Here is a 16785-nt window from a genome sequence, read left to right on the forward strand (position 1 = left end):
TCCTAAGTACATCTATGGGCGGTGGTGCCATTTGCAAACAATGAAATTGCAGACTAAAACTTAGCCTCAACGCCAATAACGGAGTTTCTACAACCCCATCCTCCTATAATCCCCCAACCTGCTGCTGCTAATATAGACCACGGGCACGATACTAAAAGGAATAGTGCCAAGTATCTCTATTTGTATTTCACACTTTTCATCGACACAGCCAAATAAATATAATCTCTATTTGTATTTCACACTTTTCATCGACACAAGACCAAATAAATATAATATCCAGGTGCTTAATCCCCATTATCCTTTTGTTTGAATCTATTTACGCTCCCTTTATATTCAACAAAAAAATAACTTTCGAGTTTATACGTTCGGGTTCTTAAAAGTATGTAAGCATTCATTAAATAACATTTTAACAAGTGATGACATTGAAAGGAATTACATCGATTAAACAAAATTTACGATCTGCATGGATCCAACACCTTCAATGTCGCATAAAATTTTCTAGGTATGTCTAGTTCTCATCACTCATCAACTTCAACACCGACATTGGAACTCCTCCACTAGTTTTGCTCCTTTCCTTAACATAATCCACACCAAAGTCATAATTATCATCATCATCATCCATAGCTTCATCCCATGAGGTTAATTTATTTTGGCTTTTTCCTTCTCTTATTCTCACTCTTTTCATCTTTGTGTTCAAGATGCCTTCTCTCGCATCTGACTTCTCATTTTGCACCTTGTGGCGATTTTGACTTTGCCTTTTCAAAGATCTTCTTCTTGAAGCCATCGCTCATCATTACCACCATTACGGATGTATCTTCTTGCTTTTCATCACCTTCAATTGATTGCAAGGGTTGGGCATTATCCTGTGGTGCGCAAATATCCAACAGATTTATATAACACCATTAGTTCAAGCTATTCCATCTATTAACATGCAAAACTAAGATTAAACCACAAAAGTGTCCTCAAAGAGCAATTATAAATTATCTTATATGAATTCATATAAGAATATTTTATTATTAAGAATTTTATGAAATTATATATCATTATTAAATTATATTTAATATTAATTATTTTAAATTGTATAAATTCATATAAGAAAATTTATTATGAAGAATTTTATGAAATTATATATTATTATTAAATTATATGTAATAATAATTATTTTAAATTATACAAATTCATATAAGATAATTTATTAGTTATAATTATTTTAAATTTTATTAAGTCATATATTTTAATTAAAATATATTTAATATTAATTATTTCAAATTATCTTTTATAGTATCATATATTATGATTTGAGTAAATTCATATAAGAATATTAATTATTAAGAATTTTATTAAATTCATGATATTTTAATTATAATATATTTAATAATAATTATGTTAATTTATATTTTATAGTATCATATATTATGATTTGAGTAAATTCATATAAGAATATTGATTATTAAAATTTTATTAAATTATATATTTTAATTAAAATATATTTAATAATAATTATGTTTAAATATGATTAAATTATTTATTATTGATAATAATAATCTTATTAAAATTTAAATAACAATAACAATAATCATTTACCAAAACAAATTTCTGCTAAGGGTATTCTAGTCATTTTAGTTTTTTCATTATGCTATTACACCTCTATTACACTCAACCAAACACAGGATTACTATTACGCCTCTATTCCATTACATTCAACCAAACAGTTGATTTGCTATTACACAGCTTTTCCATTACACCTCTAATCCAATACACCTCTAATCCAATACAGCGAACCAAACGTGCTGTAAATCTTTTTGGACATGCAAATGCATCAATTAAAATACGAAAATCATGTGCACTACCTTCCTAACTAGCTAAAAAGTAGTAAAATTTCATATCAAATGTAATGGTAACCAATACATTTTGTGTCGTTCCACCTTTACAATTACAAAATCTTCCTTGAATATTAAGTGAAATGGATGCATGAATATGAATTTCATCTAATGCTCCAAGACAATTTTTAAAATAAAAATAAAACCTTAGATTGTTTCTAATTTCAAAATAACTCTCAATATAATCCTAAAATAATAGTGAATTATCATAATTAATCTAACACTATATTGATCCAATCACTCAAAAACTTACATTAGAACCAATTATATATAAAAGTATAATCACTTGCTCCTAATTTTCATTAATCTAATTGATTGTAACAAATTATTCCTAATAAGAATATCACACAAATTAAAAAATAATCGATCTCAACCTTATCATATCAAAATGCTGATCACCACTATATAAAATATTATTAATATAATTACATTATGATCTTTATTACAATCTATCTATAAAAATTAACACCACACAAATATTTTATCATTACAAAAATAATTATCTTTTGATATTTTATAATAAATGATCACCAAACCAAAACCAACCAAATAATATATTAATCCTTTTTCTTTCGACCATCCAATTCTCAATATCAAAATAGTTGACAAGTTTGGACTTTTGAAGTGCATTGACCCAATCTTAGACTAAAGACAAAAGTTTATAAAAAGATGATTTCAGATTTCAAAGTTTATTTCTCCCAATTATATTCATGGTAAAACAAAAACAAAGCCGTATGTAAAATATTAAGAATACAAGAATCAATATGTAACATGATAAAACTAAAACAAAGCAACAACCAAAAATAACAATCTGTTTGAGCAGTAAAATAGAACACGCTACTTTATACAGCATAGAGACAGAGCAACAAAGAACAGTAGAATAAAAGGGTTCAAATCTATGATAAAATCGTGAAACATGAAAAACGTGAAATGGTAAAAGACAGCAACTTTGTAAAACAGTAGAACCGCAAACAAAAAAGCAAAGACAAGCTTAAATACGCAAAACAGTAGAAAAAAAAGACTCAGATCTATGAAAAATGTTCTTTAACAGCAAAGAAGTTGAAGAAAAGATAAACAGTAAAGATATCACCTTCGAGAAGGGAGAGATATCGGCACCGAAAATGGGTTATTTCTTCGATAGTAAAGAAAGCTTCCTCTTTCTTACTCTAAAAGCCTCCCTTTTTTGTTTCTTCAACAGTAAAAACAATGAACATAACGTCACTAGTTTGAAAAATATCTTACCGAAAAAATTTACTAAGATATTTGACGAAAAATGCTGAAAATATTTTCCGTGAAAAAATTTACATATAATCGGAGACTAAAATATAATGATGAACCATCAGAAACCAAAAATTATCCCCAAAAGCAAAATAGCCATACGGTCCGCATCATGGTTCAATCTTCTCTTTAAAGAAGATGCCATCATCTGGTTCCTTTATTTTATTTTTTCTTTTAATCTAGCGATTGAAAAAATGGAGGAAAAATAGGGTTTAACGAAGATAAAAACACAGTAAATAAATTTATTTCTAAAAAATAAAGATCGATAATAGAAAAACTAATAGAGGAAAAAGGAGCTCAGAAAAAAATATGGGTAGTGAGACTTATCAGCACAAATTAAAATCAGCGTGGTGCATGACTTTCTCTAATTTTCTCATCATTGCCCAAATTCTACAATAAGAAATGAAATTTGAAAAGAAATTAATAAGAAAAAAGAACCTGCAAACTGAACTGAGAGATCCAATGGCGGAGGCACTTTGCTAGATTTGACACTTTATAAAGGGAGAAGAAGAAACCCTAATCCTATTTACAGTTTTTATCATGGCTTTGTTTTTGGACTCTGGTTTTGGGATAGTCGTGGGCTCAAACGCCTAAGACTACAATTTAAGTAGAAGCGAGTGTTTAATCACATTAAATGGAAAAGTTTTGATTAATCAATTTAAAAAATTCAAATCGAATAAAATTATTTAAGTTAAATTTATATATGTAAAAATTAAAATATTATAATAATATAATAATTTTATATAAAATATATAAATTTAAAACTATTTATATTTTATAAAATTTCAAAGTAAAATAAAATAAAATACTTTAATATAATAAAAGTTATTAAAAGTTAGATTATTAATTTACTTTATTTCATTTAAAAATATTTTAAGTTTGTTTATCTATTCTTTAGAATCTCTTTTATAAGTTTTATTAAAATATAGATTTTTAAATTTTTATACGTTTTTAATTTTTAAAATTATTTCAATTTTTTAAATTTATTTCCAAACACTTATTCAAATTATAAAATTAAACTCCGACTACTTTAGTTATTCAATATTAGATTGGTTGATAACTAATTCATATTGGTCTTGAACTAAAATCCTCAATTATGAACCCATGTATATTGCATAATGCTATTATAAAATATAATATAATGTTAAAATATTTTAGAAATAATATGTAGATATATAAGTTGTATTTATAATTTGATGAAAAATTAAATTATAAATACTCAACTAATTTAATAATCAATTATTTAAAAATAATAATGGTTCATAAAATATAGGATTATCTCGTATATAATCTTATTTTTGATGTTAACCACATGATAAATCTTGATTTTATTAAGTTTTTTATCAAAAATTTTTACGCTTTTAGACCATCGGCGCCAAAACCATGATTGCTTTTGAACAGCCCAATTAACCCATTAAATCATATCAGCAAGAAAGCACCATATCGGCAATGTCTCAAAGAGTTAAAAGGATTGCATCAAGAAAGGCAGATCCGGACCTTTCCCAGCACACAAGATTTACCGATGTGCTTGTAAACAGGACTGCTCTTTTGAGTCAAATTTCAATTTTGTGCGATTTGGATAAACTTTCAGTAATATGTTTTGGTACCAGGCTACTCTTATGGGAGGATAGAAGAAGGCTTAGGATTTGATAGTTGCAAACAATGGGGTTGTAAGGATCTGGTAGTCTCAATCGGCTCAATTGAAAATACGATATTTTCAGGCTGAAGAGACAGACATCCCAACAGTGCAAGTGATGATCAGCCAACATCCATCTGTTACCAACCTCAACCATTTTCTCAATCATTTAGTATTGTCGTTTCTTTGGTGTTCTGTGTTTCGAAATCGATGAAAAATCTACTAATATGATTTCGAAGTATCGATGAGTACTACCTTATACTCTCATAAACTTAAATCGAAATACAAAAGATTAAAAACCTAATATATTTCTATTTTCCGAAAAGGAACTATAATTTATCAGTCAATACTTTTCCTTTATAAAACTAAATTATAAAAAGGGAGGAACCATCAGAAACCAAAAATTATCCCCAGTAGCAAAAATAGCTATACGGTCCGCATCATGGTTCAATCTTCTCTTCAAAGAAGATCGCATCATTTGGTTCCTTCATTTCAATTTTACTTTTAACCCTTGGGACTGAAAAACGAAGATAATCAAACACTAGTAAAAATTTCCTTTGTTATTTCTAAAAAAGGAAAAAAAAGATGGATGAGGAAGAAAAATAGAATGAAAAAGAGCTCAGAAAAAAACTATGGGTAGAGAGACTTATCAGCACAAATTAAAATCAGCGTGGTGCATGACTTTCTCTAATTTTCTCATCATCGCCCAAATTATACGATAAGAAATGAAATTTGAAACAAAATTAATAACAAAATAATGAACCTGCAGACTAATCTGAGAAATCCCATGGAAGTAACATGGAAGCTCTTGGCGGAGGCACTTTGCTAGATTTGACACTTTATAAAGGGAAGAAGGAGCTCTATAAAGAAAAACCCTAATCGCGCATCTCGCGTTTTAAATTTTTATTGTCATTACAATATTACCCTCAATTACCCTTTCTATTTACCCTTTTTTTTATCATGGCTTTGTTTTTGGACTCTGGTTTTGGGATAGTCGTGGGCTCAAAGGCCTTAAAGACTTGAGTAGATAAGTATTGGCGCCAAAACCATGGTTGCTTTTCAACAGCCCAATTAACTCATTAACTCGTTCGAGCCATGCCAGAAGCGTCCCGACTCAATGCGTCTAAAGTTTCTCCCCAGAACTCTGCCAACCTCCGAGTCGAGCTCGTTTCTTCACCGCTCTTTATTCTCAACGATTCTTCCCCTGTCAACTCACTCCAGCGGGAGCCCACAACACGAGAGATACACCCACCTATTAAGGCTATGCTTACGACAATGCAGAGAAGTCAAAACTCATTACATGTTCGACGAAATGTCTCAGACAACAGAGCGGGCTTTGAAAGCCGGCAAATTGATACACGCACAGGGTTTGGAACTTGGGTTTTGGTCAAAAGGGTTGTTGGGAAACGCAATTCTTGATCTTTATGCTAAATGTGGAGATGTGGGTTCTGCTGAGAAGGTGTTTCATAGCCTAGAAAAGAGAGATGTATTCTCTTGGAACTCAGTTATTTCGATGTATTCAAAACGAGGACTGGTAGATGAAGTGGTCAAGAGTATCGGACCTTTACTGAATAGTGGGGTCTTGCCAAATGAGTTCACATTGTCCACTCTTTTATCTGCATGTGCCAGGTTGAAAGATATTGAATTTGGTAGACTGGTGCATTGTTGTGTTGTTAAAATGGGGCTTGAAACGAGTTCTTTCTGTGAAGGTGCTCTTATCGATATGTATAGCAAGTGTAATTATGTAACTGATGCTAGGAAGGTGTTTGATGGTTCAATGGATCTTGATACCGTTTCTTGGACATCGATGGTTGCTGGTTATGTTCAGGTTGGCTTGCTTGAGGAAGCATTAGAAGTGTGTGAAAGCATGCTGAAGGCTGGTCGTGTTCCTGATCAGGTGGCTTTTGTCACTATCATAAATGCTTTTGTTGGTTTAGGTAGACTTGACGATGCACAGGCCTTGTTTTCCCAGATGCCAAATCCGAATGTTGTAGCCTGGAATGTGATGATTTCAGGGCATGCCAAGAGAGGTTATGAGGTGGAGGCTATTAAAATTTTCCAAAACATGAGGGCATCTGGGGTTAAGTCCACACGCTCCACATTGGGAAGCATGTTCAGTGTGATTGCTAGTTTAGCATCTTTAGAGTTCGGATTATTACTTCATGGTGAGGCAATAAAACAAGGGTTGAATTCTAACGTTTATGTAGGAAGCTCTTTAATTAACATGTATGCGAAGTGTGACAAAATTGATGCTGCAAAGAAAGTATTTGATGAGTTGCCTGAGAAAAATGTTGTCTTGTGGAATGCAATGCTAGGAGGTTATGCGCAAAATGGGTATGCTGATGAAGTAATTGAATTATTCTCTCAGATGAAGGGGTCTAATTCTCAGCCTGATGAATTTACCTATACCAGTATCTTGAGTGCATGTGCTTGCTTAGGATGTCTGGAAACAGGTCGCCTGTTTCATGCATTTATTATCAAGAACAAATTTGCATCAAATTTATTTGTGGTGAATGCATTGGTTGATATGTATGCAAAATCTGGGGCTCTAAAAGAAGCAAGGCAACAATTTGAGATCATAAAAGATCGAGATAATGTTTCTTGGAATGCAATTATTGTTGGATATGTTCAAGATGAGAATGAGCTTGAGGCATTTAACATGTTCCAAAGAATGATTTTATATGGATTTGTGCCTGATGAGGTGTCCTTGGCCAGTATACTCAGTGCTTGTGCGAATGTTCAGAGTCTTGAGCTGGGGAAGCAAATCCATTGTCTTGCAGTCAAATCTGGTTTAGATAAGAGCCTCTATGCTGGAAGTTCCCTTATTGACATGTATGCCAAGTCTGGGGCCATTAGGGATGCACGCAAAGTCCTCCATGGTATGCCTCAACGGAGTGCGATCTCCATTAATGCTATGATTGCTGGGTATGCACCAAAAGATTTAGAAGAAGCAATTATCTTATTACAAGAGATGCAGGTAGATGGATTGAAACCATCTGAAGTAACATTTACAAGCCTTTTAGATGCTTGTAATGAACCTCATAAGTTGAACCTAGGAAAGCAAATCCATTGTTGTATAATAAAGAGAGGCCTTTTGTATGACGAAGAGTTCTTGGGGGTGTCACTCCTGTGCATGTACTTGAACTCGAACTCCCTTAGAGATACAGATGCAAGAATTCTGTTTGAAGAGTTCCAAAACCGAAAAAGTGCAGTCTTATGGACTGCATTAATTTCGGGTCATACTCAAAATGGTTGCAATGAGGAGGCCCTACACTTATTCCGAGAGATGCGTAGCTACAACGTAATACCTGACCAAGCTACATTTGTTAGTGTCCTTAGAGCATGTGCTGTTTTGTCTTCTTTGCAAGAAGGCAGGCAGATCCACACTCTAATTCATCACACTGGTTATGCTTTAGACGAGTTAACAACTAGTGCCCTTGTAGATATGTACGCTAAATGTGGGGAAGTTAAACATTCTGCACAAGTTTTCGAGGAAATGAATAGCAAGAACGGTATTAGTTGCTGGAACTCAATGATAGTTGGGCTTGCTAAAAACGGTTATGCAGAAGATGCATTGAGAATATTTTTTGAGATGAAACAAGCACAAGTAATGCCTGATGATGTCACATACCTCGGTGTTCTTACTGCATGTAGTCATGCAGGGAAGGTATATGAAGGTCGTCGAATTTTTGACATGATGGTTAATTATGGGATTCAGCCAAGAGTAGATCATTGTGCCTGCATCGTTGATCTTCTTGGACGATGGGGATTTCTTAAAGAAGCAGAGGATTTCATTGACAGTTTAAAGTTTGAACCGGATGCTATGATTTGGGCTGCACTGCTTGGTGCTTGTAGAATACATGGAGATGAAATTAGAGGACGGCGGGCTGCAGAGAAACTGATTGAATTGGAACCTGAAAATTCATCGCCCTATGTGCTGCTTTCTAACATATATGCTGCAACAGGGAACTGGGATGAGGTTAATGCATTGAGGAGGAAAATGAGAGAAAAAAGAGTCCAGAAGTACCCTGGTTGTAGCTGGATTGTGGTGGGACAGAAAACGAATTTGTTCATTGCAGGAGATAAGTCTCATCCTAAAGCAGATGAAATTGAAGAAATTTTGAAGGATTTGGTAGTATTGATGAGAGAAGATGGGTGTGCTCCAGAAGTGGATACATTGTTGTTGCATGAGGACGAGTGATAAAAGCCTCACTTTGCAGCACAGCTTCATGCCAGAGCAAACAGTCGAATCATTGCTGTTGTGTAGTATTAAATTATAATTAGGGGTATGCATTCGGTTGGTTCGATTTTTATATATCAAAATGAAATAACAATTGATTTTTTTTGTTTTATTTTTTTAAAGATTTATTTATAAGATAAAATAAAAGAATTATCATTATAAAACATTTTTAAAATAGTATATTTGGGTTGGGTTATTTTATATTCGAGTATTTAATTTTATATTTGGATAACTAATTGTAGTTTAATTGAATTTGGTTATTTATTAAAAATTAATTAATAGAATTGGGTTAATTAATTGTGTTGAGTTATTTTATATTTGGGTAATGAAATTGGGTTGAGTTATTTTATATTTAGGATGGTTTATATCAAGGTCGTTTGAATTAGGCTAGTTTGATCGGGAACTTGTTTAAGAAAAAGCGTTGAACCAGGTTATCTGAAAATCGATGCGGACAAATTGAATTAAATTTTTAATATTTTTTAATTTTTATAAATTTTTAATGATTTATTTAATCGAACCGGACGGATTGATCGAACCAATCAGACCGATGAATCAGTGCCCTAACTAGTTTAATGACCAGTGCAATTTTGAAAACATTGTTTTATATATTGGTATTAGGTATTGTGTATTTGAATATTGGGTTGGGTTTAATGCTTAATCAGTTTATTTGATTTGGATATCGGAAATAAAAAATCAATTGAATAAATTGTTTAAACCGAATAAGCTAATTGAATAAACTAAAAACTAAAAAGAATCAATTTATTTTAATTTATTTGGTTCGAATTGTTCACCTTGTTCGGTTCAACCAATGTTGGATAAAGTTATATTTTAATTTTAAAATTTAGAGGTAATATTTTTCAATTTTTGTTCTTTTATCTATACTTATATAATGGGATTGATTAAGTTAGTGTTATGAATCAGTTCTACATCAACTTAGTTTAGGAAATTACTTAAAAATTAGTTTTTAATAATGAATATTAATATAATGGATTAATGGTGTTTTCGGTTTTATTAATTTTATATTAAAAACTTAAATAAAACTACTAAAATTGAAGTCTAAATATTGAACCTAAGTCTATAGAAAATTTATTTGTGAGTACTTTATCACTCAACTTATGAGTCAATTATTAAATGCTAAGGTGTTTTGGGGGTAGAGAACTCATGCTTTATCCCCTCCTCATCACAGAACTTTCCAAACTCCTCATTCTTGAACTCACATCCATGGTCACTACACACCCTATTTATCATGACAATAACTCTTCCTTGCTCATTCATCAACCCTTTGCACAGTTTTTTAAATTCATCAAAAGCATCTGATTTGTCTCTAAGAAAGTTTACCTAAATGTACCTTGAGTAGTCACCAACACATACTAGAGCACATCTCTTCCTTCCAAGACTTTTTGTTTGCATAGGACCAAACAAGTTTATGTGCACAAGTTCAAAGGGTGTCTTGGTCTGTACATAAGTCATCTTCTTATGCTTCTATCTGTGTTTCTTCCTTTTCATACAATTGCTACAAACCTTAGAAATGGTCCCTGTTAACTTGGTTATTCCTTGAATAGCTTCATACCTTACTAGTTTTTGTAGTCCTTCAAAATGCAAGTGACCAAGTTTCTCATGCCAAAGTTCTAACTCGGAAGTTGTAGAACTATTATAATGAACATTTATCATAACCTTGTAACAATTATCAAAAGTGTGTGCTCCCTCCATGATCACTTTATCATCACCATTAGTCACAATACATATACTTTTAGTAAAATTCGTAACAATACATTGATCACAGAGTTGACTAATACTCACCAAGTTGGCTTTGAGGTTATTTACTAGCAAGGCATTCGTCAATATGGGCATTCTTGGGACATTCAGAGTTCATTTGTCAAGTATTTGGCCTTTATTTCGATTGCCTATTGGACCAAGACAACATATTCATCTTTTAATTGTCTGTTCTTTTGAGATAAATGAGTGTTAATCTCACACTCAATCCCCTATTTCCCTAGCATCACCTGATAAGTCTTTAGAAAATCTTCATTAATTCCATCATTGACTTCTTCATCAAAATCATCATCAATTGTGGTGGCAATGAAAGCAATGAAAAATTGATGATCTTTTTCTATTTCAGATCCATTAGAAGAGTCATCATCACTCCAAGTCACACAGGGTGACTTTTTGTTTTTGTTTTTCTTGTTCTTCAGAGTGTTGCACATTAGGCTGGATGTGGTCATACCCTTATTTGTAACATTGCACACCTTTTTTCTTGTCCTCTTCAACTTCTTCTTTGAACACAATTCCCTTTAACTTGGTTTTGGAAACATTAGCATTAACTTCAAACTTCTTGAATCTTGTCGATTGTTTCTTGAAAGCCTTATTAAAGTTTTGAGTAAGTAAGACTATTTGCTCCTGTAATTCTTCTAAGGTAGCATTTTGAGAAGTGGGCACTTCCTTATTTACCTTGAAAGCAATATTTTTATCACATTTTCATTTGCTATGCTTTGCTTTATCTAAATTCATCTCAAAGGTTTGTAAAAAACCAATTAGCTCATCTATAGCCAATTGTGAAGATTTTCGACTTCCTCAATAGCAATAACCTCGATGGAGAACCTCTAAGGGAGAGATCTTAGCACTTTTCTCACAAACTTAACATTCAAATACTCCTCTCCCAATGCAAAAGTTTGGTTTGACAAATCACATAATTTGGTGTTAAAACTCCCCAATTATCTCTGATTCTTACATTCTCAAACTTTCAAACTTAGAAGTCAGCATTTATATTTTTTATTACAAAAGTCAGCACTTACATTCTGAGAAGTGGGCACTTCTTCATTACTTGGAAAGCAATATGTTTATCACATTTTCATTTGCTATGCTTTGCTTTATCTAAATTTATCTCAAAGGTTTGTAAAGAACCAATGAGCTCATCTATAGCTAATTGCTCAAGATTTTCGGCTTCTTCAATAGCAATAACCTCGATGGAGAACCTCTAAGGGAGAGATCTTAGCACTTTTCTCACAAACTTAACATTCAAATACTCCTCTCCCAATGCAAAAGTCTGGTTTGACAAATCACATAATTTGGCATTAAAACTCCCCAATTATCTCTTATTCTTACATTCTCAAACTTTCAAACTTAGAAGCCAGCAATTATATTTTTGATTGCTTGACTATGGAAGCTTGTGAGTTGTTTCCAGGATGTCCCAAGCACTATTTACAATAGTGCACTGGGTAATTCTTTTGAATTCCTACATGTCAACACATAGACAATAACATACAAGGCATTTGAATTTGCATTAGTCTATTTTTCCTCTTCAGTAGTCCATTAAGCCTTTAGCTTAGCTACTCTATCATCATTAATATCCATTTTGGGAGATTTCCAACTAGTCAAAACTATACGTAAATCTTTCTAATCAATATATTTTATATAAGCCTTCATGTTTGCTTTCCAGTATGCATAATTGCCAACTTCGAGCATTATGGATCTAGATGTGAATGAACCTTCCACATCTTATTCTAGCAACACTTTAGATCTCTACTAGCTACTTTAAGTAGTAAGTGTAACACTTCTAACCCTTATCCGTCGCCAGAATAGGGTTACGAAGCATTACCAAACTTTACAGATTAATTATGGACATTTCATAACCTTTAATATTTATATCAAGAATCAATCATATAACACACATATTGTCCCTTAGATGGGCCTTCGAGGCCCAATTTACTCCTTAGAAGTGAATCGGGACTAAGCCGGATACTCAGGGAATTTTTCCCTAAATCTCAATAATTTTCTTAGGAACAGGAGACACACGCCTATGTGGCCGGCCGTGTGGGTAGGTGACACGCCCGTGTCTTAGGCCGTGTGGACATTCGATGTGAGACACACAGCCGTGTCCCAGCCCATGTCCTTACCCATGTAACTCTCTAACTTGGGTCACACGGCCATCCACACGCCTATGTGATGGGCTGTGTAAATGTGATGGGCTGTGTAAAGGGTGCATGGGTCACACGACCAAGCCACACGCCCGTGTGCTAGGCCGTGTGTAAAAACCTGAGTATTTTGTTTTGAAATTCAAGGTGCAGGGGACACACAGCCTGACTGCACGTCCATGTGTCAGGCCGTGTGTCACACATGGCTAAGACACACGCCCGTGTGGACGAAAAAGGCCATTTTAAGGCCACTTTTCTCACCCTTTTTAATATCAACCTATACACAACATTTTAATACATCAAATATCCCAAATCAAATGTTCAACACAAACCAAAAATCATGTTTTAAACATAATATATCAACACAAAACTCAATTACCTAAACCTACCAAAATAAATCCATTCATTGATTTACCAAAATCTACTACTAAACACATGCATACAAACATATATATATAATTCACAACCATACTTCAAATGTAGCTATTTTCCAATCTAGCCCTAGACATGCCATATAAATCATAAAGTATATAACAAAATCTACCAGAGCAGCTGAATAGTGTGACCTGACGTATTGATCCGATCCTCTGAACTTCTTAAAAATCTACAAAGGACATTAAACGGCACAAGTAAGCTTAATGAAGCTCAGTAAGTTCGTTGGCTTTAACATAGATCTTATCAAACATATTATAATAATTCATTTAGGTAAATCATTTCATAAACATTTCCTGCCAATCACAACTCAATTGGTGAATTCATTTATTTGAGCTCAATACCAATAATAACTTAAATTAATCCACATTAATTTCATGTAGCACTTACCAATCCTTATCAAACCAGAAAACGTCTTACGGATTTGAGTATATCGTAAACAGAAGCCCGAAGGCTACACAGAAGCACATAAGTGCTAAACGGAATCCCGTAAGGGTTGAACAGAAGCTCATAGGAGCTGAACGGAAACCCATAAGGGTTAATCTGAATCTCAGAAGAGCTAAATGAAACCTATTAGGGTTAAACTGAAGCTCAAAAGAGCTGAACTGGGACCCAGAAGGGTTAATCTAAAACTCATATGAGTTAAATGAAGCTTATGACAGCTAAACAGAAAGCAAACACGAGAGTTCGCAACAAATTTTGAACTCTAGTTTACTTGTGAAATTTACCGTCAATTCCTCTTTACACTGAATGACTGTACTCAATCCTGCATTCCATTAACTTCGAACACTTAATTCAATTTTGTAAGTTTAATAATAATTTTATTTTCAAAAAATTTTACAAATAAATACAAAATTCCATTTATTATTTAACATATAACATTAAAATTTAACCATACGAACTTAACTGGGCTAAATTGTAAATTTGTAGTAGTTAGGGACTACTTAGAGCTGCCCATGGGCTGGGCCGGGCCGGGTTCGAGTCGGGCCCGAAAAAAAATTTTAGCCCGCTTTCCAGGCCTGGGCCCGGCCCGACCAGAAATATGGGCCTGAGATTTTGCCCAGGCCCGGCCCGAGGAAAAAATATGGAACCCGAGCCCAGCCCGTTTTTAATTAAAATTAAAATTATATTTGTAATAAAATTAAAACTAATTGTTATCAAAATTAATTGTTATTAAAATTGTATCAAATTATTTTTTTTGTCAATATTTTGTTAATAAAATTTTTAATTGTTAATTATATTAATTGTTACTAAAAAAATCAAATTATATTAAATTATTTTATCAAATTATTTGCTTTCATTTCTATTATTTGGCTGAAAATTGAAATTCATTGCATGTTCACCATCATGTTCACGGGACATTGAATCACTTGAGTCTCTTTCTATTAAACACACCATCCTATTCACTGGACATTGAATCACTTGGGTCTCTTTCTATTAAACAATTAAAAGGAGTTATGTAATATGTATTATTGATGTGCATTATTAAAGCCATTCAATACATGGATTTATTTATTCCTTTTCTATTTCTATTTTGATATTTAATGGCCAATGAGCAAATCTGTTCTATTTCTTATTTATACATAAATTAGTTGGACAAATAAAGAACTATATTTTATAGCAATAAACATACTTAATTTTATCCTGTCACCTAAATTTTATAACAAAATATTTAAACATACTTAATTTTATAGCAATAAACAACAAACCATAATATTCATACATTAATCCATCAACATATTTAATTTTATAACAAAATATAAATTATAAGCTAAATTAAATTTTAAACATTTAGAAAGAAAGTATCTTAAAAAGCAACTGAAGAAACATCATCCTCATCGTCGTCATCGTCGTCATCGTCCCTTTTGCAACCAATTTATAACATGAAATAAAAATGAATAATTAGATAATCAAATTGATGAAAAAAAATATAAAATTACAACAATAAAATGAGAATAATAATTACCTGCTGAAAATCCCTTAGCTCGCATCCAATCATCGAAGCAGACAACGACTTGAACCGTTTTTGGCTTAAGTGAACTCCTCAAAGGTGTGATAACTTTCTTACCCATGCTAAAAGCCGATTCGGAAGCTACAGTCGATATTGGAATTGTCAAAAGATCACGAGCCAATAATGAAAGCTCATTGTATCAAACTGAACTTTTGCTCCAATAATCTAAAACATCTATTTGACTATTCAACTCAAGCTCCGGTTCTTCCAAATAAATGTTCAACTGTGACTTTTCACTCCTAGTGCTAGATTCATTTAAATACCGTTTATAATCATCACTCTCATCAAAATATCCCCCAAAATCAGCACTATTATTATTGTGTTCATCCAAACCAGAATCAACAGGATTTTTATCCGGAACATAAGAACTCCCAGCCAAAGAGGAAGACATGGAATTGGATTTCTTAACATACTCATCAAACAAGAGTCTAAGATTGCTAAGAATGGTCTCAACAAAATCTGAAGCATGAATACCATAGATTGTATTAAAGCAATACTGCACATAATTCAACTTGTAGCGAGGATCTAAAATTGCAGCACATGACAATATCAACGAATACTCAGCCCAGTACTTATTAAATTTTTCTTGCTTTTGCTTAACCATTGGAGTTAAAAATGAATAAGGGCCTTTAACTGTATCAATCAAGAGCTTGTGAACCTTCCAAACCCCTCTAAAATAAAGATTAGTCGTTGGATAATTAGAACCAGAAAAAACACAAGTCACATCATAAAAGACTTTCAAAAATTTGCAAAGAATAGCAACATTTCTCCACTCCTCGCTAGAAAGTGCAAACATTTGATAATCTTTATCTCATTGGCCCCAATAATCTAGCACATCTTTATAGTAAAGAGAAGATTCAAGCATCAAATAAGTAGAATTCCATCTCACACACACATCTTGACGCAACTTTTTGGTCACATTCAAATGAAAACTTTTGTCGGCCACATCATAAAATCTTTTCCTACAATTCCGACTTTTTATGTACCTAATCCCATTTCAATCTTACAAACAACATCATCGGCAAGTTCCAAACCAGCTTTAACTATAAGATTCAATATATGTGCACAACATCTAACTTGAAAAAAAGCACCATCACACAAAATAGCTCGGTTTGCATGAAAACGATTTTTAAGACAAGAAACCATAACATCATTATAAGAAGCATTATCCAAAGTGATGCTAAAAATTTTCTTATCTATACCCCATTGAGATAAACATAAAACAAGTTCATCCGCTATGTTCAAACCATCATACGGAGGAAATAAAGCTCTAAACCTTATGATTCTCTTTTGTAGCTTCCAATCTTTGTCAACCCAATGAGCAGTAATGCAAATATATTCATCATTAGTATGCTTCGAATTCCAATTATCAAAAGTTAGACAAATTAAACCAGGTG

At 32.6% G+C, this 16785-nt stretch overlaps 1 protein-coding gene, 2 long non-coding RNA genes and 2 other non-coding genes across 5 annotated transcripts; 1 reads left to right on the top strand and 4 right to left on the bottom strand.

Moving 5' to 3' along the window:
* Positions 1 to 783: 783 nt before the first annotated feature.
* LOC105797069 (uncharacterized) lies at positions 784 to 3765 on the bottom strand. Its single transcript, XR_008194254.1, has 3 exons — positions 3597 to 3765; positions 2971 to 3069; positions 784 to 863 (listed from the first exon to the last, which is right to left on the bottom strand). It is a non-coding gene; the product is annotated as an uncharacterized LOC105797069 (long non-coding RNA).
* LOC128040291 (small nucleolar RNA Z221/R21b) lies at positions 3452 to 3543 on the bottom strand. The gene has a single exon (XR_008194947.1). It is a non-coding gene; the product is annotated as a small nucleolar RNA Z221/R21b (small nucleolar RNA).
* A 780-nt stretch (positions 3766 to 4545) lies between the features above and the next one.
* Positions 4546 to 5633, bottom strand: LOC128040008 (uncharacterized). The gene is made up of 2 exons (XR_008194662.1): positions 5558 to 5633; positions 4546 to 5311 (listed from the first exon to the last, which is right to left on the bottom strand). It is a non-coding gene; the product is annotated as an uncharacterized LOC128040008 (long non-coding RNA).
* On the bottom strand, positions 5410 to 5502 carry LOC128040292 (small nucleolar RNA Z221/R21b). The gene has a single exon (XR_008194948.1). It is a non-coding gene; the product is annotated as a small nucleolar RNA Z221/R21b (small nucleolar RNA).
* Positions 5634 to 5834: 201 nt separating the features above from the next.
* On the top strand, positions 5835 to 9079 carry LOC105797071 (pentatricopeptide repeat-containing protein At3g09040, mitochondrial). The gene has a single exon (XM_012627000.2). The coding sequence runs from the start codon at positions 5912 to 5914 to the stop codon at positions 8993 to 8995; it is 3084 nt and encodes a 1027-aa protein (XP_012482454.1). The 5' UTR covers positions 5835 to 5911; the 3' UTR covers positions 8996 to 9079.
* Positions 9080 to 16785: the final 7706 nt, after the last annotated feature.

This window comes from Gossypium raimondii, chromosome 3 (genome assembly GCF_025698545.1).
Source record: "Gossypium raimondii isolate GPD5lz chromosome 3, ASM2569854v1, whole genome shotgun sequence".
Taxonomy (NCBI): Eukaryota; Viridiplantae; Streptophyta; class Magnoliopsida; order Malvales; family Malvaceae; genus Gossypium; species Gossypium raimondii.

What these genes read in the sequence shown, in the direction of transcription:
- LOC105797071 (XM_012627000.2), top strand. Translation starts at nt 5,912, where the DNA reads ATGCGTCTAAAGTTTCTCCCCAGAACTCTGCCAACCTCCGAGTCGAGC.